Source organism: Pteropus medius, unplaced genomic scaffold (genome assembly GCF_902729225.1).
Source record: "Pteropus medius unplaced genomic scaffold, Ma_sr-lr_union100, whole genome shotgun sequence".
NCBI classification, from domain to species: Eukaryota; Metazoa; Chordata; class Mammalia; order Chiroptera; family Pteropodidae; genus Pteropus; species Pteropus medius.
The window spans coordinates 20,722,750-20,750,033 of NW_024355205.1; the positions used below are offsets into that span (position 1 = coordinate 20,722,750).

At 34.8% G+C, this 27,284-nt stretch overlaps 1 protein-coding gene across 4 annotated transcripts; it reads right to left on the reverse strand.

The window, feature by feature from the left end:
• Positions 1–133: 133 nt before the first annotated feature.
• Positions 134–27,037, reverse strand: CUNH21orf91 (chromosome unknown C21orf91 homolog). Of its 4 annotated transcripts, none has more exons than XM_039857331.1 (5): positions 26,899–27,037; positions 25,570–25,703; positions 7,368–7,907; positions 6,402–6,464; positions 134–5,022 (listed from the first exon to the last, which is right to left on the reverse strand). In XM_039857331.1, exons 2-5 carry the CDS (start codon positions 25,694–25,696, stop codon positions 4,856–4,858), a joined length of 897 nt encoding a protein of 298 aa, XP_039713265.1. In that variant the 5' UTR covers positions 25,697–25,703; positions 26,899–27,037; the 3' UTR covers positions 134–4,855. The 4 variants fall into 4 exon arrangements, with proteins under 4 accessions (XP_039713265.1, XP_039713263.1, XP_039713264.1 ...); XM_039857329.1 differs by lacking the exon at positions 26,899–27,037 and adding an exon at positions 26,627–26,728; XM_039857330.1 differs by lacking the exon at positions 26,899–27,037 and adding an exon at positions 26,190–26,342.
• Between the last annotated feature and the right edge of the window lie 247 nt (positions 27,038–27,284).

Consider the following 27,284-nt stretch of genomic DNA (forward strand, 5'->3'; position numbering starts at 1 on the left):
GTAAAGTTCTAGAGCAGGCAAATGCAAATTATAGTGACAAAGATCAGAACAGTGGAAGAAGGGAAATGCTGGTGGAGACTGGAAACGAGCACAGAGTGATGGTTATAAGGATTTGTTAAAACTCAAAAGCAAGTAAAATTTGTATATTTATTGTAAAAGTACAATCCAATTAAAAAAGTTACATAGATATACAGTAACTCACAAATATCTTATTACCTGCTTCTGGACTCTTGGGACAGAGAGAATATTCACTTAAGTTTCAAGGAAAGATTCTCACAAGAAATTAAGGTAGAACCATTAGATAATAATTCTAAGTATAGACTCCTTAAGCCTGCAAAACAAAACCCTTTATTCGGGTCAACCATTAAAAAAAGTTCTATTAAAAATATCCACTGAAACTAACGGATAACAAAATATTTATTTTATTGTAAAATTAAAAATAGTGGACAAGCATATATAGTTACAGTTCCAAAGCAGAGCAATATAAATATGTAAATTATTGCAGCTTTAAATGTGTCAATAGCCAAGTAATGTCTAAATAAACTTTTTGAAACCAACTTGTTTTTTACCACTGCTCTTACCAGTTGCATTTTCTTATTCCAAACATCTTGGCACAATTTATAAATTTCTAACATCAGAGAGATTAAGTGCAATGACCACAGCATAAACTACTCAGATTTAAAGCAAGGTTAACATACATACAGATTATAAAAGGAGGAATGGCTTTAACAGAAGTTGCCACTGAACACTTTCTAAACGGCCTCTTTTGGAGGTAGTAGAATGGAAATAAACACTACACGTTTGAAAGAAATAAATATATATTCACTAAAATTCCCTTTGCGTTGTGAAGGGGAGGGAAGTTCAATTAGCATATTTGGGGAGAGGATGGAGGGTAATACTCATTCCATGTTTTTTTTTTTTTCCCCACATTGGTAAAATTGTGGATTATTCAATATCACTAAAATGCATTAGTAATCTGGACTCTCAAGCTAAAAATAGGAAAAGTATGTATTACAAATTAGATGCTAAAAAAAAAAAATCTCACTTGCTATGACCAAATTGCTTAATAATGTTAGGCGACATTATAACAAGGGCAATTATGAAAGGATGAAGTGAATGAAAATACTGAGATGCAACACAGAACCTTGTTATTCCAAACACTGGATTCTAGCCCTCCTCCAAGATACCTGTACTTGTGCCAGAGCCCTATTACCTTATTATTCAGGTAAATAAACTTTCACCCTACCACCATAAAACTTAATTTGGCAAGAGTAACTTGTTGAGTTTTATCTCTTACTGATTTTTACCACAAATTTTCTCAAATAATTATTTCCACCAACCTAAAGTTAAAAATGCAAACTTTGAAATGAAATTATCTTTGCTTTACAGCCACATCTGAACAAAAGATATTTAAAGAATTTTGTAGAGTACTAAACTTTTTAATAAGTACTTAAAAATACTCAAATACCTTACTTTAGCATAAGCAGTAACATCTGTCAGTAAACTAACTGGCATCAATCAGGAAAAAATAACACTATAAGAACTTTACATTGTACCATTTAAAAGTTTTCATGTCATATAACCTAATTTTATGGACACTAACCTGAACCTCTTATCGAAACAAATAATTTATTAAGTTCCTATTAAGTTTAGAGCATATACATTTTATTACATTTTACAACATTAACAATGCAAGCTTCTTCTAAAACAAAAACTGGCAAACATTAAAATGCACAAATAGATAAAAAATTAATTTTAAAAAACTAGCAAAAATTGACAAGCCTCAAGAGTAAAAACACCAAAGTAAAAAAATATATAAACAAAAAAAGAAAGCACTTTAAACTATTTTCAGTGGTAAAGAATATGGTAAAATGGAAAACCCAAGAAATCTCAAGATGCCAACAAAATAGAATGTATTTTGATTATATTTCTGAAATCACTTTCCAATGTGAACTTATTTCAAAAATAATCCTCAAATGCATATAAAAATGGGCACTTTGTGGTGAAATGAGCATATAATTTGAAAAAGTAAGAACATTTCTTTGCCCTAACATTGTGCATCAGAAACTACATAATGGAACAAAACACTATGAATTTTACTGCCTGCATCATCCATTATTTGTATCTTAAGTGCATGCCTTTAAAAAAATAAATTAGGGTGTTAAATACTAGGATCGAAGAATGATAAAAGACCAGATTTGAACTTTAATTTTTAAAGAGAACAGTCCTGTGTGGTGAAAATCACTTCTGACTTCAAACTGAGTTTTTCAAACTCAATTCAATTTGTCTAACTATGAAATCGAATGTGAAAAAATATTAGTGTATTTCACTCCCTTAATCACATAAGCTCTGAAAATATTACTAATGGCTAATTTGTAGTCAGTTTTGCCATTTTGGAAACTGAAGGTATATGAGATTCTCTTCTAAACTTCTTCAAAAAGTACTGAAAAATAGCCTAGTAACTAATATTTGTGGTATTTGATATTATCGTAAAGTAGAACTCAACTGTCCCTTAACCTTATTTTAGTACATACAAGAATTACATATTCAATCAAGAAAACATTGGAATACAAAATAAGTTTATCAAACATTTGGATAAACTGTTGTGCAAAATACTTAAAATAATTTTTTACTAGAATATTCATCCAAATAAAGTACTAATGTGAGTATCAGCACCTCAGGTTATTTTTTAAGAGCACCTTTCCTCTGAAGAGCTTAAGTAGAAATATCTAAATGGAATAAATCAGAATCCCAGATTAAGACTTTGGTACAGGCACAATCCCAATTGTTCCAAAGTCATTAGTAAAGCTACATATTTGCCAGAAATTCTTTAAGAAATAAGTGAATACTTTCTTTGGGTAACACTGTTGTATTCAAGGCTGCACCATATGGTTCACATTCTGGAAATATGCTACTACTGAGAACAAGTGCAACACACCCCAAGCCCTGATGGCTGTCCCTAACTGATCTAAATAGAAGCACAAATGTGTGCAAGCACACTGGCTGGTAACATTCTTGATGAATTATGCCAAAAGAGTGAAGTCAAATTTGAAAATGTGACCATGACATCTGAGCACTTAAGATACTCACTAGCATCATCCAGAAATGCCTTTATTCAACTTGTAAATTTATAGAGATTTTGATATTGCACACATTCAATTTAAAGCTTATCAAAAGTAAGGCAATGCCTCCCCAACTCCCTGGATTTTAAATTCATGTTGGATGACTCAAAGAATCAAGAGAAATTGAAACCATCTTCCAAAAGCTTCCTCCAAAAAGCAGTTATATCAGATCTCAAAGTAAAAAAAAAAACACCAAAAACCCCCCAAATTAATGAGATATCAAGTAATACTCTCGGGCAAATTTAATACACTCTAGCAATACAAAAGTTGTTTTCCACTAGTTTGAGGTGTTCCTTTGCTTAGTCAAATACTGTTTGTGTTCAAGATTAAAATGTGACCCAGGTTGGGTCAGGCTGCCATGTTCATGGCAGAAATCATTCACATCTTTACGCATGAAGCTGCCAAGTTCTGGGCTTTTCTGTAGATTCTTCAAGCAAAGGACCTTACTTACAAATACATTCTAAGCACCAGTTGAGAACAGAATTTAGAGCCCATTTTAATGTTACAGCTTTTACTATAATACATTACTGAAAACTTATGCAGCTGTTTGAGACAACCTATTAGTTCAGAACTCTTTGGAAACATCATAGATAACTATATGAATATTCTTTTTAAAATGGGCTATTTTTGAATTAGAGTTTTGTTTTTCTGTGTCAAGCAGTCTTCTCTTTCCTTTTAGATTCTGAAGTTTAGGAAAATACCTCACAATGCTTTCTTTGGGCACTAATTTCAATGATGTTGATAACAGAATTTGGACAGTTTAAGGATCCTTGAACCTTTATCCGAAGTGGCACACAAAATAATTCTAATTTTTTCAAAGATAGGACAATTATTTCACAGTGCATTCAATTTGAAGATATTACATTTGACTTGGAAGTGAGGCTTGACTTACTGTTCGAATTCTAACAAAGTCATTAGAATGAAATAGAAGAGGCTTTTACTTCTACTAAGACAAGTTAACTTACAAAAGCTAGATTAGCATTTTCTTCCTAAACGAACTTAGAACTGCTTTTATTAGGAAAAATATTTTATTTTCTTGTATATTTGCTTTAAAAAGTTATTAATTCCTCTTTCTTAAGAGTTATGAGAAGTCAAATAATTCAACTAGATTTCTACTCCAAAATACATTTCTCTTTGGAAAACAAGATAATAGTTGTAAAAACAGTGTATTAAGAGAATAAAATGCAGTGATCTGAAATATGGGTAACATATTCACACATGAAAGTGTAAATATAATATACAGAGCCATTCAGATACATTTATACAGAGAATGGAAAGGTACCTAAAATAGCATTTTTATATATAAAATTTTCATATTAAAATATTGCTCATAATAAATAAGGTGATATTATGAATTCCATTTCCCCTTAAAATTTATCTTTAGTTCAGACTAATCTACGGAGTTTATTAACCTATTGTTTTGAAAGGTGAATTACATTAAACTATGTTTAATAAAATCACACTGTAACAGTATATTTAAGTAGTCACATGTGCTAAAAGTTAGGGAGGGCCATTTAGAAATTATTTGGGAAAAGATTCTCAAAGTAAACCAGAATGTTTAACCCTAGAAGACTAGAGTGTAATGATCTGCTTTATTTGAAAAAGATGTTAAATACTGCCTTTAAGCTTTGCAAATTTAATGACCATAAAAAAATGGACCCTAACTTCTTCAAAGTTTGCACATCTGGCAGTCCAGTCAACAGCAGGGCATAGGATGTGAATGTAAGTGTAGTTCAGTTGCTTATGGGTAGGTGTGACTTCATTCCTGTCCGCCCCACCTGCAGACATGGTAACTTGGAATAGTTCTTGAGAAGCTGTTCGATGGCAATGTGGCGGACATGGAGCTCTGAGGCCAAAGAATCTTTTTCTTGTACTTGGTGTGTTAACTTTTCAAAAACTTCTGTAAAGATTTAAAAAGTAGTTCAATATTAATACTCAGAAAGCTAATCCTGTGATTTATACTTCTAGCATCCTGATTGAATGCATTGGGTGAAGTCTGTAATGAGTGATTTGACACCAAGGAAAGTTATGTTTTGATCATCCTAGGATGTGTGTATTCTGCATAGCCAACAGGATTATGGCATTCCTCTAGTGAAATTTAAGAGTCATAAGCAATGACTATGCAATTCAGTCAATATCTAATATGACTTATGACAAGTAAGTGCCCACTGGTACCGAGGTCTGGAAACTCCTCTAAGAGGCTTTGGAATCTGACTACTTGGAATATTTAATCCTTGTTCCTAGTCTTATGACTCCCAGGCAAGTAATTTAAACTATGTTTTAATTTCCTCTTATGTATAATCTTGAAAATGAGAGTAGGCACCTCATAGGGTTACTATGAGGATTAAATAAGATCATACTTGCAAAGTGCTTACCACAGAATAAATACCTGATAAATGTAAATTGTTATTACTATTATTGTTATTTTATTTTTCTGAGAGACTGTGTGGTCAAGAAAGACCACTAGCTTTGGAGTTAAAAAGACAGGGGTTAGACTCTTGTAATCTGTTACTGACTGAATGCATGAACTCTGTAAATTACTCTGAAGTGCAGTTTCTTACCTGAAAATAGGAATCAATTGTGAAAAAAAAAAAGAAAAAGACAACTGAGGAATTTGAACACTATTAACTGTTGGTGTTAGCATCATATTTCATGATGTTAAAGAATTACAAGTTTTTTTTTTTTTTTTTTTGGTGTGATTAGGTTATGCTTGCCTTAAAAAAGGTGTTTGTTAGAGAAAATCCTGAAGTATTTTTGGACAAAACAATATGTCTGAGATTTGTTTCAAAATAATCCATGCTGGGGGTGGGGTTGGGACAAGGAGAGATGAAGGAAAATTAGCTATGCTTTTGATAACAGCTGAAGCTGCTGAAGATGGGTCAAGGGGTTCAGTATACTATTCCTACTGCTGTTGTGTTGGAAATTGTTCATAATTTAAAAACAAAAATCAATAAAACCCAAGGCTAATACCTGCCTTAAAGAACTATTAAGGGGGTTACCTGACGCAGTGCCTGGCACAATAGCAGGGAGTCAAAAAAATGTTAGTAAGAAGGCAGAGATTAAGTCGTATTCTCCATTTTCACTTAAAGAAGAAATATCTATTCCCCCCCCACCAGTTCTTAAAGAAGTTGTTTTCTTATTCTTTTTGCTCTGGAAACTCTAACAGGATCTAATCCCATTTCCAAATTTAAGTTCGGATAAAGTTAATGGTATTCTGTAATAAGAGATTTTCTGTATGAAAATTTTCACATGCAGAAAACACTGACACCGATTCTTTACCTTGTATTTGCTGTCGGAGCTTTGCTTTCAGTTGCTTTACCTCACCAAAAGTCATCGAATTCACTGAAACATGAAAATATATTCATTATTACCACAACCTGGGAAAAGCTGCTTACAACATTAACATATAATCCTATAAAAAATAGTATTTGTACTTATATGCCAATATAACATTCAGCAATATCCTAGGATTCATTAAGTCCTACAATGTGGAGTTTTCCAATTAACCTTGACCCACGTTAAGAAACATTTTACATCACTCCTGGTACACCTCCACCTGAAATAAAGTGTAATTCACTACCTATCTAGTCGATTTTGCTAGACGCTACACAGTCCATCATCTGCGGTTTGGAAAACACTATTGTAAAGTACTCTGGAAACAGTCTGAAAAATCAATTTGTCTATCTAGTTAAATAACCTTAGACGATTCATATGTAGAAACAAGAAGTTGTATAAAAATATCCCCATGGTCCCTTCTAGCTCTAAAATCATTTGAAGTCAATTAAAATTATCTCAGCTTCTGTGAGTTTTTGTAGATGCAAATCGAATGAGTCACTTTACCAACTTTAAAATAACACAATACCTTTGGCCTTCAGTAAAATGTCAGAGTTTTGCTTTCGAAACACCAACCCCAATTAGTGACAATGTGTGTGAGCCGATGGCTGAGGTGGTATTTCTAAACTAAACTAACCCTGAACTTCTCAGTTCAGTTTGTTGATTCCATTTAGTTTAAAAATTTGGAACACGAAACAATTGATAGGACTGTAGAATACCAATGCTTGGCAACACAGAGGAGTATGGAAAGTTTTAAGACATCTCATTTTTTTCCTAGGGTGAATCTGTCATTTAAATACTCTAATTTTCCAAACCTATAAATCTATAGCAAGATTCTTGACACATGACATACATAAAAATGTAAAATAACTCAACAAAACCCCAACTTCACCTTTGTCCCATTTCACTTACATTCCTCTCTGCTGTAATGTGGATGCTGGGCCTCGACATTAGCCTCTGGAGTAGAGATTGTCTCTTCTTTTTTCTGGGCCTGGTTGTGACTATGAGGCCACAATACACTCTTGTGGCATAAAGTGGCACCTGAATCTTGTAACACAGCAAGTCCAAAGTCTGTATTTTCCTTCTGCTCCAATATTCTTTGTTTACAGTGTGTGAGGCTCCCCGTACTTCCATCTATCCACTTTGCAGAATATTTTGGTACTTGGGAGTCAAATTGCGGGAGTAACTTTTTATCTGGTTTATGCCTGAAATTAAACAGGTGATGCTGGGGATTTTTAGAACATTCTGAATCTGAATCCACATCCTTATTTTGTGCATACTGTACAATCCAGTTTATCTTCTTACTTAAAATGGTTTTAACTTCTTCATAGTAAGTGCTTTTTGAAAGCTTAGATCGAGGACAATCCTGGTTTGCAATCAAATGGTATTTTTCAAAGCAGTCTCTATGACCCCTTAATGATCCGGTGTGCAAGAGATCAGACTTTGGTACTCCTATAAAAAACAAAACAAGGAATAGGAGACGAGAAAATTTTGTTTTTTTATAAGTTGCATTAAGAATATACAAAGCCTAAGTAAAACAAAGAGTCATGGATAATTTGCAAATTAGAGGAAAAATACTAAAGAATATTGGTATTAATAATATAAGATATGGACTAATTTCTGTTTCAACATAACTATATATTCATTATTATTAAATTCTTATGAACAGTGAAGCCTTTTGAAGGACTTAACGATTCAATTTTAACCTTAGTCCAAAGTCATGTTATTGCATGCAATATAAAAATACTACTGAACCAGCAATTTACATTTACAGAATGTTTGCCTTTATATCATAATGCTTTCTTCATAATCTTCCTGAAGTATAAACTCGCAAAAGTTTCTATAAGGCTCAATAAGAGAAATGGTTGACAATCCTCCCCACCAAAAAAAAAAACCCATAGTAAATCATGTTCTTAAATTATTAGTTATGTTTTTACTGAGGAAAGATAAACCAGAACCAGAAAAATACACATTAATAAAAGCCTCAAAAAGTCAAAGACTTTTTTTAAGTATGAAAAGAAAGCATCTAAAATGTTTTCAATTTCTGTTTTATGCTTATCAAAACTTTAAGATCATTTTCCTAAGTTCAAGCCATGCTGTTAAAGTCAGGCAGCAGTGCTTCTATACTTAAGGTGAGTAAAGGACATGGGGCTGAAGATTATGCCTGCCAGAACCAACCACGAAATCCGCTGAGCTTTGAAAACAGAGTAAGTGGAGAGTCACTCAGGTGCTCGGTTAAAAAAAAAATTTTAGCTGCTTCATCAGAAAAACACATTCTGTATTTCATCCTTTGTTTTAAAAATTGAAGTCGGAACAATTTTACTAATTGAGCTCCAAACTCTGGCTAAGAGTAAGATAATGAAGTATTTGTACTTTAATGGTACTAAATCAGGTATAAAAGTGCTTGTGAATATTAATTTTGCTAATATTAATACATCGCTAAACGATGTAACATCAGGCAATGGTGGGACCTGCTGCGATTGCCAAAACTAGTGCTAAATGAGCTGTCAGTTCCCTCACAAGCAAGCTATGTGAGGACACATGAACATTGACATTATAAGCATATGTGACCAACTGGTCTCAAGAGGTAAACTCAAGTATCTCAGCCTGTTTCTTCCACTGAGCACAAAAACTGGACTTAACAGAATTTCATATACATTTTATTTGATACATGTACTGCAATTGTCTGTGTATGTATATTTTTAAAACCAGTTATTTTCTAATTAGGTCAAATTTCCAGCAAAGTTTAAAGTACTTAAGTGTAAAACCTCAAAGTTCTACTTGATAACCCAGTGTACATATTCAAAACTAGGTAAATTAATATAAAAAGTTCATAAACCTTGATTAGAATAAAAAAATTAAGTTTTGTTATTATGTATGTTTTAGGTCATAAATAAGACAAAAAAGATAGTGAAATGTAATAAACCAAATAAATAGCTCCATTCTGCTGTATGAGTCTAATACTTCCTGCTCTGGGTACACAGCAGGTAGGCAGAGAGAACTTGAAACCTGCCTACTTTACTAGCTTTAGAAAATGTATTGAAGAGCTTCTTGACTCGAAAATCTTTTAGGTCTTGTTGCCAACAGATGGCTGGCCAGTCCCCTGAAACATTGGTCTCATTCTCATCCGATTGCCCCGGCTCTAATTCATGTAGCAATAATTTAGTTGAATCTAAACAGTAAATTAGAAGAGTCTTCTTGAAGTCTGTACAGAATTTCTTTATATAAAAAGGGTTCTAAGCTAGGCTACACAAAGTAATTAATTCTGTTAATTTAAAAAAATTTAGGAACTTCAGAAATTGTGTTAAAAATGATAAAAAATTATATGAAACAACCAATTTCCTGATGTACCCTACAGCTTCAACAATAGAATAGATGTCTGTTTAAAAATGTGGGCTTTTAAAGTTAAAGCTTTTATAATTCAATGTTTCTTTTTAGTAATTCATTCTAATGTAACCTTTATTTCTCTAGAAATAATTTATCTGTTAACTTTTACTTAAATCCCCAAAAGAATGCTAGAAACCCACATAAGCACATGATTATATACTCATAATCGGTTGAGATGAACAGCAAATCACAAAATCATAATATTCAATTTACTTTGAAATACATAAATGCAATAAAAATTTTTAGATTCCTTTAGACATTCAGTAGAAAAATCCTCTAAAAAAGAAATGAAAAAGTGTCATGGGCAAGAAGAGTTCTGAATACAGTGTACATTTCTACTTAGATGTCCCACAGGCTCCTCAAACTTATCCTGCCTAAATAAACTCCTCTTCCTTCATTATCATCACCCAAACCCCAAACCAAATCCTCTTCCTGAGTCTGGGGCCACCAATCGCTTAAGGAAGAAACCTGGAGTCATCTCTGACAGCACCCACTACTCCTCTTTCCGAGATGTTTTGCTGTCTATAGATTGTTCCCCTCATAAATTCCAGCACTACGACATCTCAAATTCTGCCTCATTTCATTACCATCGGCTGCCACACTATCTAGATGATCATCATTTCCTATCTAGTTCTCATTTCCTCCAAGAAACCTTTCCTAATCGATACATCTGAATTAGGTTTTCCAATTGCCTCTTCACAGGCCTTTAGCTCCTGTTAGAAAGTAAAGTTCTGTGGGAAAGGGGCCCATATCTGTTTTACATGCATCCTCGTAGTGTCTGACACAGTGAGTACTCAAGAAAAAGTGGGTAAATGAATAAAGGAAAAATAAAATTATATTAAAAAACTAACCCAAAACTTATTGCCAGTTACCATGCAAGGGCTACTGCAATGAAATGTTTGTGCCCATCCTAGCAAGGGAATCATGATGTGCAGTTTTTCCAGGCTGCTCAGAGGTTAATTAAAGGCATCCACTGAAGGTACTCCTATATTTAGTTTAATGGGCCACTGATCTTAAGAACTGATGAGTGGCAATGGTACAGAGATGGCATTCCTGTAGCATCATTCAATCTGCCAAGCAAAATCAGGAACTTCTAATCAATTATACATTTTTTAGTAGAAATTTACATATTGAATATAAAAGACTTATGTAAACTATAGCTCGTTCGTCTAGATCTATCCCTCTATCTTTTTAGTTCACTAAAAATTTAGAACGACTGAGTTTTAAAGTTCAATTTTAAAGTATCTTTTATAAACAGTATAAAATATCTCATGCAGTAGCAAGGGACACAAAAAATTTTTTTAAAAATATAACACATTGACTATTTCATATACTTGAACAAATTACTTTTTAATCTAGAAAAGAATGTAAGTAGCCCCCTTAATTTGTATCAGCAGTATGCATACCATTTAAAAATCTCTTGAAGTGATTTTGTTTTTCCACTTCATCAGTTTGAATATAAGAGGAACCACCATTGCTATTTTCAGAGACCCCAAGCAAGTTTCCCAACTGACTTTTCAATTTTAATTGCATTTATAAGTGTAAAAGGCTCTGAGCACTAATTTGTTTCCTCAGCAGCTTTTGAAAGGGAATGAACCTAAATGTAACTAAATGAGGTGACACTTTTGAGTTGAGATATAAGGCATTTCCAAACCAGTTCAACAAAAACTGCACTACACTTGCTTACTGATAAAAATGTGAAGGCCAATATAACTGACAGCCTATTATGAAAACTTCTTAAAAACATATTTCAAAGATGCCCATGTAACTTTTTTTTTATCATGAAGTCATTTTTATACAGAACCAAGACCTTAATTGGCAACCATAATTGCTAATATTTTAAAAAGTACTAGTTTCTTTTGGATAGAGGCTTTTTTTAGAAATTTACATAGGCAGTATATTTCTGTATTAACAGTGGTATTTAAAAAAAAGTTAAGCTGTTCCTATTCAATAGTTTTCTTTCTTTTTTTATCGTTTACCACTTTCATCTCTGATTGTTATAACATTCTCACATACTTTGAGAACCCTCCCACTAATCCATCTGGCATGCTATCATCATTTCTATTCTTTAAGTCCTTCCTTAAGATCAATTTACTATAAGAAAACTTGGTTATTAAACCAAAAGATCAAAAGTCACTCAAATGTAGATACTTTTGTCTATCTACCACTGTCACCCTTTTAAAGTATTACTCCTGTGGCTACATTTAACCTGCCTATGGTAGTTAATGTGTTTTTTCCTAAGATGATACTCCAAATGGCACTAAAACACAGCCACAAACACCAAGACACTTAGTTCTACCACATGTCCCACTATTCTTGGCTTTTCCTTCTTGCCTTTTTTTTTTTTTCAAGTAATGTTTCTTTTTATTGAATGGTTTACTCAAAGTAGTAGTAGTTACAAATAAAAAAACACCCAGTAGCATGTGGGAACAAGAAACAGACTTTAAGTCACAAAGCTGTACTTCGGGCCCTCCAGTACTAACTACTCTGCCATCTTGACCAGAATCCTTCCCACCCCCATCCTCTTGAAGACTACTCTATTTATGTTTTGGTGGTAATGAGGTAAGCTACCTTTTTCTGATGGGTCACCAGCTGGTCCTGTCAAACAGCACCGTCTTTCCGCTGACTACACTCGTGCTACATGGCTTCGTAGCTCACACATGCCTGAATCATATCATCTGACTGCCTTATGTGTGTTTACTCTGTCAATTAGATAAGACTTCATTTTGAATCCGATTACTCTATTTCATTTCCCAATCAAACGAATGGCTTCATATAATTTGGTGTTCCATAGGTAGAGCAAATATAATGACCAGTAGCTGGAAACAAAGCCATAATATACGTTAACACATGGGTAACAGACTGGAAAGCTCCAAGAGAGCGAGCACTTTAACTTCAAACTTGAAACAGAATTAGAAAACTGGCAGTATTGGTTTTCCAAATGGTGGGTTTCTGTACTCCTTAACATTTAAATAAGGCAAGAAAATTTAGTTATAATTTAAGTTCAAGGTTGTTAACATGCTGTGGCTGTAGAGAAATTTTAAACATATTGCCTTCAAACACGATCAACAATTTGTGCAACAATCCACACAGTACTGCTTTAAAGTCTTTTTTTACGAAGGCTCCCATTTTGCCCAGCTTAAAGAATTTTCCAAGAGTGAGGTGTTTTTTTAATCGTGATCTTATCTTGGTTGCTAAGAGAACAAACACCTGAATGTTTATGTGCTGCTTACATTAAGAAGTAATCCTGAATTTCTTTAAGCAAGTGTTAATTGTAAAAATGGGAGAAGAGCTGAACTTTGCAGTACTAAGACTCAAAGGATAGAAATGTCACTTCTTTTTGAGGATCAGATTCCCATTTCTGATCAAAAGAATTGAGGAAAACCTCGGTTAAGTGGAGTGGCATCGCCATAGCCTCGAGTCTGGATCCACACTGCAGACGAGTTTTGTTAATAGACTACAAGTATTTTAAAAGAAAAAAAATTAGATCCACTTACAATTTTTAATTTCTTGGTTTCTCTTAAAACAAATTAAGATCTAGCAGCAACTGGTTAGTAGTGAAAAGCAGCTACCAGTTGAAAATAGGGCAAGTGCTCTTCAATTCAAAACATTTCTTATCATTTCCTTCATGAGTGTGTAGGTACCTGTGACCTAGCAAGCTCTGCAGCCATGTCGGTTTAGTGACACTTGTACTATACTAAGGTTGTGCAGTGATATAGGTCTGGATTGCTTCCTTGTAAATACTTGTTCCAATGACGCTTTGACACCCAATTTGACCAGGCAATTCTTCATCTGATGAACAAGCAGCAGCAGCCAAACCATGTTCAATAAGAGTTATTAGCATTATACCTTTTTCCAATCACAGACACTTAGTAGGAGGATACTCAGATTGTCTATTCTGTCATGGACTAAAGGTAGGAGATTAAACCAAAGGTGAGAAGGCAAAGATAAAAAAGTACCTACTTCCTTTCTAAACCCTACAATAGGATAGGCTTCTACCTCTTGGAAATTTTTATTGGTTGTCCTATGTGCAGTAGTGAGTACTGTGATAAAGAGTGCCCCACTACTCTCCCCCTCATGCCTTTAGGTAACTCAGGAGTCATTAAAGGGTCTGTCATGTTCAAGTACCCAACACACTGTTTAAAAGTAATAGGTAATTGTTTATCTCTGCATTGCTAGCAGATGGAATTGCTGGCAACCACACCAAGCCAAAATACAAATGGATTCAGCAACCTGTTTTTCCACATTTTGAGAATCGTTGCCTTAAAGAAAGATAAACCAACAGGTGGTCTTTAGATAGCAGATTTTAGCTTAGAGATGTTTATTCCGTTTTAAAGTTTTTGTGTGTTTTAAGGGAAGGGTTAAGCAGTTAAAGCAGCTTAATCCAATAAGCGAATTATAAAGGCAAATTTCAGTGAACAAAGAGTTCAGAAAGATGCTAAAAAGTAAATTTCAACATTAAATAACCAAGGAAGCCAGAGTAGAACTGAGTTCTTATGTTGTTAGGAGACATATAAATTACAAGTGACTTGTCAAAAAAGAAAACCTCAGTAAATTTTACTTTTGCATTTGAACAGTTGGAAAATAGGGAAATACACCTACATAACAACTGTTTATTACTGACAGGGTACAAAAATAACAATCCACACTCAATTCTACCCCCTAATGTAGCTACCTGGTTTTTAACCAGCAATGTCCAACAGAACTTTCTGTGACAAGAGACATGTTCTATATCTATGCTAATATGCTGCACTGTGGCTAGTGTGACCGAGGAACTAGTTTTAACTTTAATTTTAATGAACTTAAATTTGAATAACCACATTGTGGCTAGACTACCAAACTGGACAGAGCAGTATGTCCATAGGTTATTTATTAAGCAAAAGGGTATTTACAACGAGAACACGACGAAAGGTATCCATGGTCTTCCATGTTCTTACTGATGGTCTAATGCGAAATATTAAGCTCACAGCAGCACAGACTATAAAAAGTTAAATTTGTTTTTCTAGTACTTAAAATGTAAATCAGACCAATAATCTGACCCAAGTAACACTCATTCCATTTTTCCCTTAAATAGCTCTAATTGAATGTACTGACATTCTAAAAATTTTTGTGCATGAGGTTGTCATAACACTCCTAAAAAGCTACTCAAATGAACTATATTGAATTATCAGCTTTAAATATCCACTTATATGTAGCACGCAGAGACCCTAATTTCCAGAAAAAAATCTTTCCTAAAGATAAACAAGGTTAAAGAGACACATTATTTATACAAAAGAGAGCATGAAAACAATGTCTTCATAGTAACACCAGATGAATGGGGTACAGCACAAAGTAAACTTAAGAGTTTTGCAGGAAACGTGATAGCTATGTAAACTCTTTGTCCTTCATCTGCGGAACTGTTCTCTGCCCTGTGAAGGCTCTGCATGATTTACTTTCTTAAGAGTAAGAAAAAATGAAAAGCTGTCCTGCAGCTATTTTAAAATCCCAGTTTTGCATTTCAACTTCTTTGCATACATTTGAACCACCGTTCCTGAAATTCTAGTTGACTATTCTTTAAATAAATGCTTTATAGCAGCACCTAATATATACTAGCTAGTGAATTTCAAGACACTATAATTCAATCACTGCTATAAGTAACAGTAGAAATTAAGGCTGATGGGAAACAATCGTAACTTACCAATCATACTGCAAAATACTAAGAGAAATATTTTGACTATGTGTTATAACTGCATCTTAATGACTCTAGAGTAAAACAACTTTGATCTAAACAAGTGTAGAATTGGTGCACAATAAAAATTTTCCCTTATAGAAAGATTTTTTTAAATGGTTAATTACATGTTATTAATTCAGTAGTAATGGAAAACATCATAACAAATGACAGGACTGCAAACTGGAACACACCTTTGACCCAAAAGTCTCCCTCTGGGAATTTAAGCTACGTGGAATCAGAATTTAATCAGACATGCAAAAAAGATGTACACATAAAAATGTTTTAGTACTGGTAAATGGGAAACAAGCTAAACATTCGTCAATGGGATACTGGTTAAATAATGGTATAATGGGATGCAACCTTTAAAAAAAATCAACATGGTAGATATGAACATGAAAAAGATGTTCTTAACATATTAAATGAAAAGGCTAGTTATAAAAAAATGTATATAGCCTGCTTTCATTTACTGAACCCAATTTACAAGTGTGCACATGCATGCACTACATACACACATACACACACACTCAGTCTCTCTACTGCAGAAATAATTTAGAACCAAAAATATTAAGAGATTACTGGTAGATGGGAGGATTATGAATCTTAATTTTTTTTTGCTTCTTGTATTTTGATTTTTCTGTAATAGGCATAGTTTGTTTTTTCAATGAACAACAAAAAATGCCTATGAAGAAATACATTTTGGTTTGGGAAAGAACATATTGTTCTTCAGTCTAAAACAAATTAGTCTTTATGTACTGTACTGTATGTTCCAATGAACTAAGTGAAACAACAAAGATGAAGATACTGAAATGGCAAAAGACACACATACTAGCTAAAATTCTGAATTTAAGACTGAGAATCTTTTTTAGGCTAACAATATATCTCACAAAGAAAAGTATTTAACCTTTAAATGATAGCAGTCCCCTCCCCCAATATAAAAATCATAACTTCATTACAGTGTTATCTGGCAATCCTTGGAGACCCAAAGAGAGGGAGGGAAAAAGACACTGAGAACTGAACACAATTATTATTGTTAATAAGAAACAAAGAAACTGGTGAAGGGATGTGCTGAGTAGCTGCTACATGATGGAAATAATGGCAGCTAGAGCAGAAAAACCTATTGAAACCAACTTATATAAAGGTAAACTCAGAATAAAGTCAAACCTCCATGTACATAAAACATCAAATTATTGTCAGTGGAGAAGCTGTTTAATATACTAACCAATCATAGCAATCTTTTCAGTAGTTATTTCATCTTTTAAGATGAGAGCAAACCCTTTTTTACTTGAATTCAAATTAAAACTAACATTTGCATCACAAACTGTATTTAGCAAAAAGCTCCTATTATCAACATCTGTTGTGCTCCTCACAGCAGCCTTGTGAACATACAGGCAATGATATTTATCATCACCTCTATTAAATACATGTACTCAAAAAGTTAAGCAGTTACATACTAGGAGGAAGGAGAAGTAAACAGTGTGTAGGACAGAGGGAACTAAATAAATGAGAAAGAAACGGTGGGAACTGGAGGGAGTGGGCACATATGACTGGCTTGTACTTTGGAGAGGTAATGGAAGATGAAGGTGGCCAGTTAAGCAGGTACCTGACCATGAAATGTCTTATGTGTCATGTCAGGGAGTTAATATCTTAACCTGATGAAAATAGCAAGGAATCAATGGAAAGTACTAAGACAGTGAATCAATAAATGGCATGACCAAATGTGTACTTTAAAATTCTGGTGATACTAATTGAGAACTGGGGTGTGGGGTAGTGATGGGGAAAGGGGGATAAGACTATGCAACTAATTAAAGTGGGTCTTGAGGTAATATTGGTAAGAAGGAATATGGGCCTGGACAAAGGTGAAGCAGTGGGAATGGAAAGCAGGAAATAGATTAGAGACTCAAGAGGACTCAGGGACAGACTACTTGGAGAGAAGGTGGGTGGACAGTGGGAGGGAGGGAAGTAGTGAAAGTAACAGATAGGGCTGCTGCTAGCCCATTGGCCAATATGCAAAGGCAAACTGGAAAACCATCCCTGCCAGCAGGGCACATAGGCTGAAAAGCAGAGCTTAGGTAAGATTTCAGCCCTAATTCATCACAGTACCTACACAACTCTACATGGAAAGTACTGAAGAATCTGGAACCATTCATTCACTAAGGGTGGTTTTTCAAAGTTTGGTCCTTAGCCTACCTACATTAAAAACTAGCTGGGAATCTTGCTAAAATGAAAATTCCCAGACTCGACTCTAGGCCTACAGAATCAACATCTCTGGGACATGGAGCCTGGAGTTCCATGTGAACCAAAGATGAATGAAATACAAAATGCAAGTGTATATGGAAGTAAGGAGATAAATTTAGTTTGAGAAACTTAACTTCATGAGACCTGCAGATTATCTGACTCGAGAGGTCAAGTATACAGGTCTGGCACTGAGAAGACATACTTGGGTTGGCAACATACTTGGGGAATTCCATTAGCTTACCAGACGTATAGTTGAAGCCACTGCGATGAAAGAAATGAGCATGATATGAGGAGACAGACAAGAACAGAATTAATTAGATGAAACCCTAGCATTTTAAGGACCAGTAATAGGCAATAAACCTGGAAAGAAGCCAGAAAAGTGGGCGGAAATAACAGGCCAGAGCTATTTTATCACAGAACCCAGGAAGCTGAGTGTTTCTTAAGGAAGAGCAATGTTAAATGTCAGATCTTGAAAATGGCAAAAAGAGGAAACTATTTATTGTACTGCCTCCTAGGAGGTCACTAGTGAAAGCAAAGGAGGTTGGCAAATTATAGGGGTGCTGAAGAAAAAGCTGGGAGAGACAGAGGAGACCTTGAATGAACACTGCTCTTTCAAGAACGATGGTTTCAGGGAAAGAGTAAAGTTTTTTCCCTTGAATTTTTGTTGTCTTTTAAATATAGGGGACACTAGCATTTCTGCCACTCTAATCATCTTTTTGGTCAATCTGCCACATCACAGAGGAGATAACTGTAGGCAGGCAAGATGAGTCAGGATAAGGTAAAACAAAGAGGAGACATAAATAAAATTAGGAGAGTGGGTAGTGGAAAAGACAGGCTAAGAAGCATGAAATTGTTCTATTTCCAGTCTCAAATGAATACAGAATTTGAGGTTTTAATTTCTTTCTCAAGATACTTACTGATACTTATCAGATACATTTCATTAATACACTGGTAGCTTAAAACTTTGAGTTTTCTGGAAAACTTTCCGATATAGGCATTATATTTTATCTATATTGTATTTATTCCATTACTAGCAACATTATGTTAGTGAGGACATAGAAAGAATATAAAAACTTTATTATTGTTTTGACTAAATATTTATTTTTAATATTTAAAATTAAATTTATTGGTGTGACATTGGTTAATAAATTACATAGGTTTCAAGTGTACAATAATACATCATCTGTATATTGCATTGTGTGTTCACTAAAATTAAAATTTCTTTCCATCACCATGTATTTGACCCCCTTTACCTTTTATCTATCTATAAAAACTTTAAAATATTTTACACTGTCCCCAATACTTAGATACTAAAGATCTTTAATATTTGAAGATAGGAAAACTGAAGTATGAGTAAGCATATTTCATGTTAATTTTGAAACACTCCCAATACCATCAAACTTCTTTAACGTATGGGCTGTTTTCAAAACAGACTAGAAGTTATTGTTCATTAAATTCATTATAGATATTATTCCCCCAGTTATGAGTTTTAGATATTAAAAATGTCACTTAAATGTATCTGTATAGCATTTTTGAGGTTAGAAGGTACTTTTACTTTAAAATTTAAATTTGTCTTTTAAATTTAATCTCTATGTTATTACATAGGAAATGAACATTAAGTGTAAGTTATAAATTAAGTAATACATGGAAAAACATTAGTGATTGAATATGTCTAAAAATTGCTAAAAATGAACTCAACTACATAACTTTTATTTTGAGATTAGATTTTGATGGGTACACACAAGTCATTATTTTGCCTTACTATTTTATAGTTGAGACAGTAATGGCAAAAAGCTGCCAGAAATAGGTATACTAGTTTAGAATAATATGTAAATAAACACATGGTTCCCTTGTTACAAACTATAAATCCAAGGCTTAATGTTCAACGGGTTTATTCCCCCATCAAGATCCTAACAGATGGTGTGCCAAATTAGATTAGAATAATTTAAATCCACTCTAACTAGAACCATAGTTGATAACGTTTTTCAAATTCTGCAATGTTACTTATCTACTTTGATTTTAAATACTTAATACATTTTTAATGTACATACTACCTTATTTGAAATTCACAATTTCCTATATAATGTGAAGATTAACATATGCTCCAATCTTTAAAGTGCTATACAAATACAAAGTTATGTTGTCTTTATGTTATATTCAGTAATAAACACTGGACAATTTTCTTAAGTTTTATATGAATGTCAACAGAGGGTCAAGTTTTCTATATGTTCTAAATATTTCTGAAATGTTCGATTGATGTTACCAAGTTTAATGCACATTATGTGCATTAAACTAGAAACTCAGAAAACTAGAAACCTCACGTCATAAACCACCTGTTTCCATCTAGGAAGTGCCCCGAGGATCAGATATTGGGGCTGATGAGTAAAACGGAGATGGTGTGCAATTCCAGGATTGGTGTGACATTTTCACTTGTGTTTGCACTGACTATCTCCCTTTAGGCAGAACTCTATTCCTTATGAGTAATCAGGATACTACGCTAGCCTCCCTCACCTGGGTGGTTGGAACGACACAGCAGTGCTACAACCACTGCTTCATTACCAGCTGAAACCTGCACGATTCTGTAGCAAAAGTCAGTCTAAGGCTCAACTAGATTGTCCCTGTCACGTATGTGCCCCTTATCTTCCTAGTTCCTCCTTCCTCTCTGATCATCAATTCAATCCAGAGTTCCAAAAACTATTTTTCTGACAAATTGTTGTTTGTTTAGATTATAATCTATATGGAGAATGCGTTATCCTACTCTCTTGGGTTATCAGAAATATGTATTTTTAGATATTTCATGGAATGTGTGTTAATCGAATGATGCCATGGGTAGAAATTTTTAAAAATTAAGTGTCTCTTAGGACCTAAATATTGTTCCTTGCTTGAATATTCACATTTGTGTAATTCATCTCTAACTTTGTCTAGAAGTTACTTAATATCTCCTAAATTCTTAATTTTCTTTGGAAGCAGAAATGACTTAGACACTTGAGCTTTTTGGAACCAGGCACGTTGAGTTTGAACTAAGCTGTGGAATTTTGGATAAGCTACCCAGATTCTCCACTTACTTTCCTTAATTCATCAAAATGAGATAACATAGAACCTGTCGCTTTTTATTTCATCGTTATTTGGATTTTGTGTTTTAATCAGCCAGACTTAATTCCTAATATGTCTTCCCAATCAAAATTTGTGTATGATCTAAATTTTAAATTCACCCTATACTTTATAATTAGGAAGCTTAACAAAGTTAAAAAGGGGGAAAAGTTAGGAGTAACTAAAAGGAGGCCACCATAATTAGTACAGGGATGAGAATCTGGAACCTGGCTCCTCATATATGGGTTATTAGTTAAGTCATATGTCTTTACTAGATGTTGTTAGCCTAGTTTCAATTATTTTTCTTTTAAAATATTAAAATAATTTAAACCTAGCACCAATTTAATCCACTTTCCACTTCCATTCCTCCCAACTTCTGTCCAAATAATGAGGTTTTGTTATCAGGGCCATTTAAAAAATATTCAAAATTTATTTAAAGTGACATTAAAAGGCAGTTAAGGAAAGAAAAAAAAACAAAAAACTTTGCATCTATATTTCCAAGTACATCAAAGAAAGCTGGGCTAAAGTTCAAAAGTCACATTAGGCCTTATATTTAAAAATGCTCTTTTCGTTCATTATGGGAAACAAGAGAAAGAGGCTAAAGCCCGATTGAGTTACCTATATACACCTTCCCTATCACAAGTGGTGGCTCCCTTTACTAAAGATGCTAGTGTCAGAAGCAGGACAGAGGAAGGGTTGTTGATAGACACCGAGTAGTCTTAACTTCCAAACTAAATTAACGATTTAATATTGAGATTCAAACTGCTCCCTGCCTAGAGACTATGTGAACAGCATATCGAAGACAGAGAACCAAGGAAGAATGAGATTAAAAGTAAGCATTGGGTTTGCCGCCTTACTCAAGAGAAAATACCTACAGATTTTCTCACTGGTAAGATTACCAAGAATCTGAATTTGGGTTGGCTTCTAGAAAGTTCAGCAAATCAGTGGAGACTGAAGACTTCGGTGGACTCCACAGTCTGAGATGGACCAGTAAGCATCAGTAATGCTTACTAATCAGCTCAAGATCAATTTACACTGGATACTTTGCTTGGCCAAAGAAGAACTGATCCATCTTATAAAATAAGTTCATAGAAAGGATCCAAATTATTAGAGGAAGGTAGAAATACTAATTATTTGCACAGCATTTTGGCACAAAATGAAAACAGTATGAAGTAACATATTGGAGTTCTGGCTCCTTTTCCCCCTCTAGTCTTATTTCTGACTTTGTTACATTACAGTTGTTTCGTTATTGGCTTTCTATCACCTGGGCTACCTCCCTCCCAGCCACAACAGCTTAGGATGTGATAGTAATTTGGTCAGTAAATAACTTGAGATTTCAGTACAATGAACTATGATGCATATTAGTGCATTTGATCATACATGCATAAAAAAGTTTATAGTATCTTAAGGCCGAGGACAGGCCATAAGTATTAAGAAGTTTATGACTCTGTCTCCTGATCCTAAAAGTAGACAAGTTATTTTACTGGTGGATTATAGGTACAAAAAAAATCTAGCGAACATTTGAAAAGATTTGAATCTTCAAAGTACATTTCTTAGGTCCTTTAAGTATATCACCTATGTTTTGTACATATATAAAATGTAGGTATCCATTTCTTTTTAGTTATTCTAAAGTCACAAAAAAAGTCAATTTAGAGCATGCTTAGAATATGAAATATCTCCTACAAGATTACTTTTTTATTTCTTTCTTCTTTTCTCTTCATTTGACAAATGTAGGCACACATATGACTTTTAAACAAAAGGCCATTTGATTAGACCAGTTTTGGTCTGACGTAAGCAATGATCTATAAGGTATAACATTTTTGTTTACTGCAAATGTGTGGCTTCTAAGCCAGCCTAATTCTGCACTCAAAACTAGTCTGAAAATTCCTCAAGAGAATTTTTAACTGGGCTCTTAGCTGAAAATATAGAATGTTTTAGAGCAAATTTAGCAATTAGTTAGCTAAGAAACCAGGCAACAGCAACATTACCCTTCTATAAAAAGTTATATCAAACTAGTAAAGTTAAGTGTCATTTTTAAAAGTTCCTTTTAGAGTCTAATATTTATGGACTGGCATTGTACTAAGAACTTAGTAGGGCAAAGAAAAATACAAAAACATTTAAAAATGTTTACTGACATAGACAAAGAATAAACCTTGTTATTTTTAGGATGTGATTATTACTTTTTAAAATTGATTTCTAAAAATCTGTACAACTAAAGTTTTGTGGAATTCAGGGCCCTCATTGCCCCCTTTTCCCCCATAAAATTTCTACGATTTAAAAAATAATCTTACGATATTACAACAGCTACAATGCATTAGCTCATCAGTATAGTAAACATGAAAACATTATATTTCTAAGAACTGAGAATGGACTTCAGATAAATCTAGAAGAAAATCTAATTCTAAAATAATTTTTCTCACAAAGGTTTAATTGGTATTATAAAAAATAAACCTTGAGTGTACAAAGAATATAAAATAAGTCTAATTCAAATTGAGAACTGTCTTTAATTTAAAAGACAACTATTATTTCAACAATGTAGTACTATGTCATGCTTATATATTGAAATGCTATCAGAGATGAAGTATTTATAAAGATGGTACCTGAGGAATATATGCATATTCTCTATATAGTGATTGAGAACCAGTTAAAAGGCATACAAAAAAAAAAAAAAAAGCTAGAAAAGCAATTATGAAAGTTTAGATTTCTGTAGAACAATTCTATCATTGTATGAATACCATTAGTGATGATTTAGCAGGAATCACTGGCTAGGAAAAGTTGGCTGACCGAATAGCAAGGCAGTCAATTAGGATTCAGGAAAAATAGTTTTTTAATATTAGCCCTATCAACTAACTGAAATACCTATTGACAATAGATCAATGGAATTAAGGTCACATATACTAAATAAAACTAGATTGCCAGGCTTCAAAGCCTAGGACTGCCAATTATTGCTGTGCAACTTCAAAGTGCATTTCTTAGGTCTCGAAGGTTAGGTTCCATCACCTTTAAAATGGATAAAAGTAGCTATCCCAAGAGCTATTTTCAGCTGAATAAAATAATCCATGTAAGGCGCTTAGTGTAGTGCCCAGCACGGAGGTTGTCACAGTAAATGCCTAGCACTTAACAACAGCTTGTCATCACCACTACAGCAACCTTGAACAGTCCAACTATCTGGCCCTCAGTTTTCTTCAATATAAAATACAGGTTTGAGCTGGATCATTTCTAATGCTTTTGCCCTCTAAATTAAAATTTACAATGTAAAGAATAAACAGAGCCAACTCTATTTCCAAAGAACATAAATTTATAATCTTTCACTCTAGCATGATTAAGGACATGGTAATTTAAATGCTACAGAAGAATCGTATTTTTAAATCATCCTCTTGAAATTAGTTATAATTACTTATTAAAGTCAAAGTTATATATTTTTAAATCATCCTCTTGAAATTAGTTATAATTACTTATTAAAGTCAAAGTTATATATACTCTATGAAACTCACTGGAAATCCATGATCTTCCATCATGTTCAGTAACTACAATTCTTCCAAAAGTATAATGGCAAAACTGTCATAATCAATACGATCTTAAATGAAAGATGAATGTCATATAATTAACACTACATGTTTTTAGTAATCTACTTATGGTTATAATTTTGACTTTTACTATAGAATATCTAACTATATTAATTTGGTGCCTACAACAATTTCTGAAAAACAAGTCCTAATAGGAATCTCAAGGTAGATAATCCTAATTTTTCCTTTTCTTCTTATTTTTTTTTACTATAAGAACATTTCATATCTCCTAAATATATAGAAAAAGTAAAGAGAACAAATTTTTTCAAATATATACTAACTAGAATGAAATATTGCTTTGAAACTACTCAAAATCTAAAGGTCTAACAAAATCTCTACTGATATTATCAATTCAAAGTTCAAATGACAGGCAAACTTTTTTATTGCCCAATATTAAGATTCTTTTTAGTGTGGCTCGAATATCTTTAAGAATTAGAGTTTTAGTACGACAATATCAAGATTAAAGAAACATGTCTCATATGTTTCTTGGGGGCAAATTATTGATATTCATAGATACATCGACTGCACTAATCCAAACAAACACTTCCAATAAGTTTTTCTTTACTATTTAAACTTTTTTCATATGTTCTTAGAGATATTAAGAAATTTAAAAAGCCTTTTTAGTTTTAAAAATTAAAAATGTGTTCACTGAAAAAAGATTATCTAAAACTTAAAAATGTTTTCTAGATAATACAATAGCATTGGGGAAAGGAGTTCTAGCTCACTTCAGTCACGTAGTATCATAGTAGGACAAAGGAATAAAATTATATTTGTCCATCAATGTAAATGTATGGTTGTTAGTTCTTAATATTAAAACAATATGAAACCACATACAGGCTCACACAAATGTCTGTTAATCTGACAACCTAAGCTCTCAAACCAGAAAATGTTTATCAGTCAATAGTCATTGTTATATTAGCAAAAATGGGGTTAATACTGGGGGAAAAAAAATTTAAATTCGTATCTGTGCTAACTTCAGTTTCGTTTCCACAAACACTTTTCTTTCCACACTTCATACTTGGCACCATTTCCAACCATTCAAGAAATTTTCGTTTTACCTTAAAACCAGTTCAAGGTAAAGTAGCACTGTAAAGCATGCCATAAAATAAATCTGTACTGTCCTTACCCTCAATATTTAGCTCAAAACAAACGTGGCAGAAGGAGAGTGTTTCTTTGTCTGTTCCCAGTTTACAAACACTGCAAATGTTGTCATCAGTCAAATCAATGTTTACAAACTGCTCCTCTTCGTTCATAGTGCCCCTATTAAGAAACAGAAAAGGCAAGTTACTCAATTTCAAGAACTATGGTTACTGCAATACTAGGAACTTCTAGGAAAAGAGGATTTTGTTCAGTTTATCTAATGCAATAGCCCCATCAAACAAGCATCGCCATACTTACATACTTCAACATACTTTAATTGTGCAAAGACATAAGCCTAGTAAAACTTAAAGCTCTGCCATAGGTGACACTAAGTTTAAGTGTTTTTTTGGTCCCATATTTCATTTGGTTGAGGAGGGGATCTGAAGAAAAGCAATTTGCGGGGATTCTAGTTCCCCACTGAAACTCCCAATGCCCAGACCACGCACAGAAAGCACTTAGCAGCAAGGCCTTTTCAGCTGCCGGGGGCTGTCAACCTACTTAACGCTGTTACGCGCAGGAAAAACGACCAGTTCAGGACACTATTTCGCTAACTTCCTTGGGAACCTGAGCTGTGTCTCGCTAACTCGGCGTAGTGAGGCTTCCTACCGAAGATCCGTGGCAAGGAAACGCACGTGGAAACGCGAACACCCGGGGAGGGCGTCCCACCCGCGTCCAAAGTCGGGCAGCGGCTCCACCGTGCGGGTCGAGCACCGCCAGAGGCGGGGTGATCAAGCCGGGCCGGGAGGAGCCGTGAGTTCCCCACGTCCCAGGTTTCCTGCTACCCACGAAAAAGGCGTCCGAGGGCCACGGCAGCCGGTCCGCCGGCCTCAGCGGCTTCAGGAAGCCGGGCCCCCGCCCCGTCTCCGGCGTTGGGAGCGCGCGCCCACTCCTCAGGGTGCCGAGCCCGTCTCTCCGTGCGTCCGTCGGGGCGTCGCAAGCGGAGCAGCACGGGGGGCCGCGGGCCTAGGAGCGCAAAGGCCGCGGGGCCGGAGGCCGGGGGCCGCAACGCAGGTGGGTCAGGGACGAGGGCGCAGGGGCTTTACCGTCCAGCTCCGCGCGCCGCCGCAGCGCTTCTGCGAGGCTCGGGCTCCTGCACTATTGTTTCCGGCCGCCGCGAAGGCGGCTGCCGCGCGCCGGCCCCGCCCCCTCCCGCCCGTGCCATCCCTGAAGGCCCTGGGGGTGGCGGCGCGACGGGGAGCAAAGTCGCGCGCTCGCACCGCGGCTGGGGGCTCCGCGTCTCCCCCCCCCGCCCCGACGCCATGTCCTCAACTCGGATTTTCTTGGGCATCTGCGTCTCTTGGCCGGGGTCTCTTACCGTTTTCTGGAATGTGGCTCTTCCTACGCCCCCACCTCAGGCAGGAAGATAGAGGAGTCCGTTACCACCTCTCCCTTCGTGGTAGTGGAAACTACTGCCCCGGGGCGGGGGCCGTAGAGTGTGGGGGCAGAAAAGTGACGAGTGGATGCGAGAAAGAGACAGAGCTGCGTGGGTAGGACTTTGTTTGAAATTAGTAGACTGAAACAAAATAGTATTACTGAAGTTTGAGTTAGGTGCCAGTGGAAGTATATAATGAAGGAAAAGTTCATATTTCGAGTTTCATAGTTTAGGGGTAATATTAAATACAGATGCTTATATTTTACGTATTCATTTTAAAGCGGAGCGCCCCTCAATAATATGGCACATTCCTTGCACGCCCACAGGGA

Bases quoted from the DNA above. Each gene is read 5' to 3' on its own strand.
- CUNH21orf91 (XM_039857331.1), bottom strand. From the start codon at position 25,696: ATGAACGAAGAGGAGCAGTTTGTAAACATTGATTTGACTGATGACAAC. The intron at 6,465-7,367 runs GTAAGTGAAATG...TTCATGTTTCAG, and splicing joins ACATTACAGCAGAGAGGAAT to TGAATTCGATGACTTTTGGT. The intron at 5,023-6,401 runs GTAAAGAATCGG...AAATCTTTACAG, and splicing joins GCTCCGACAGCAAATACAAG to AAGTTTTTGAAAAGTTAACA.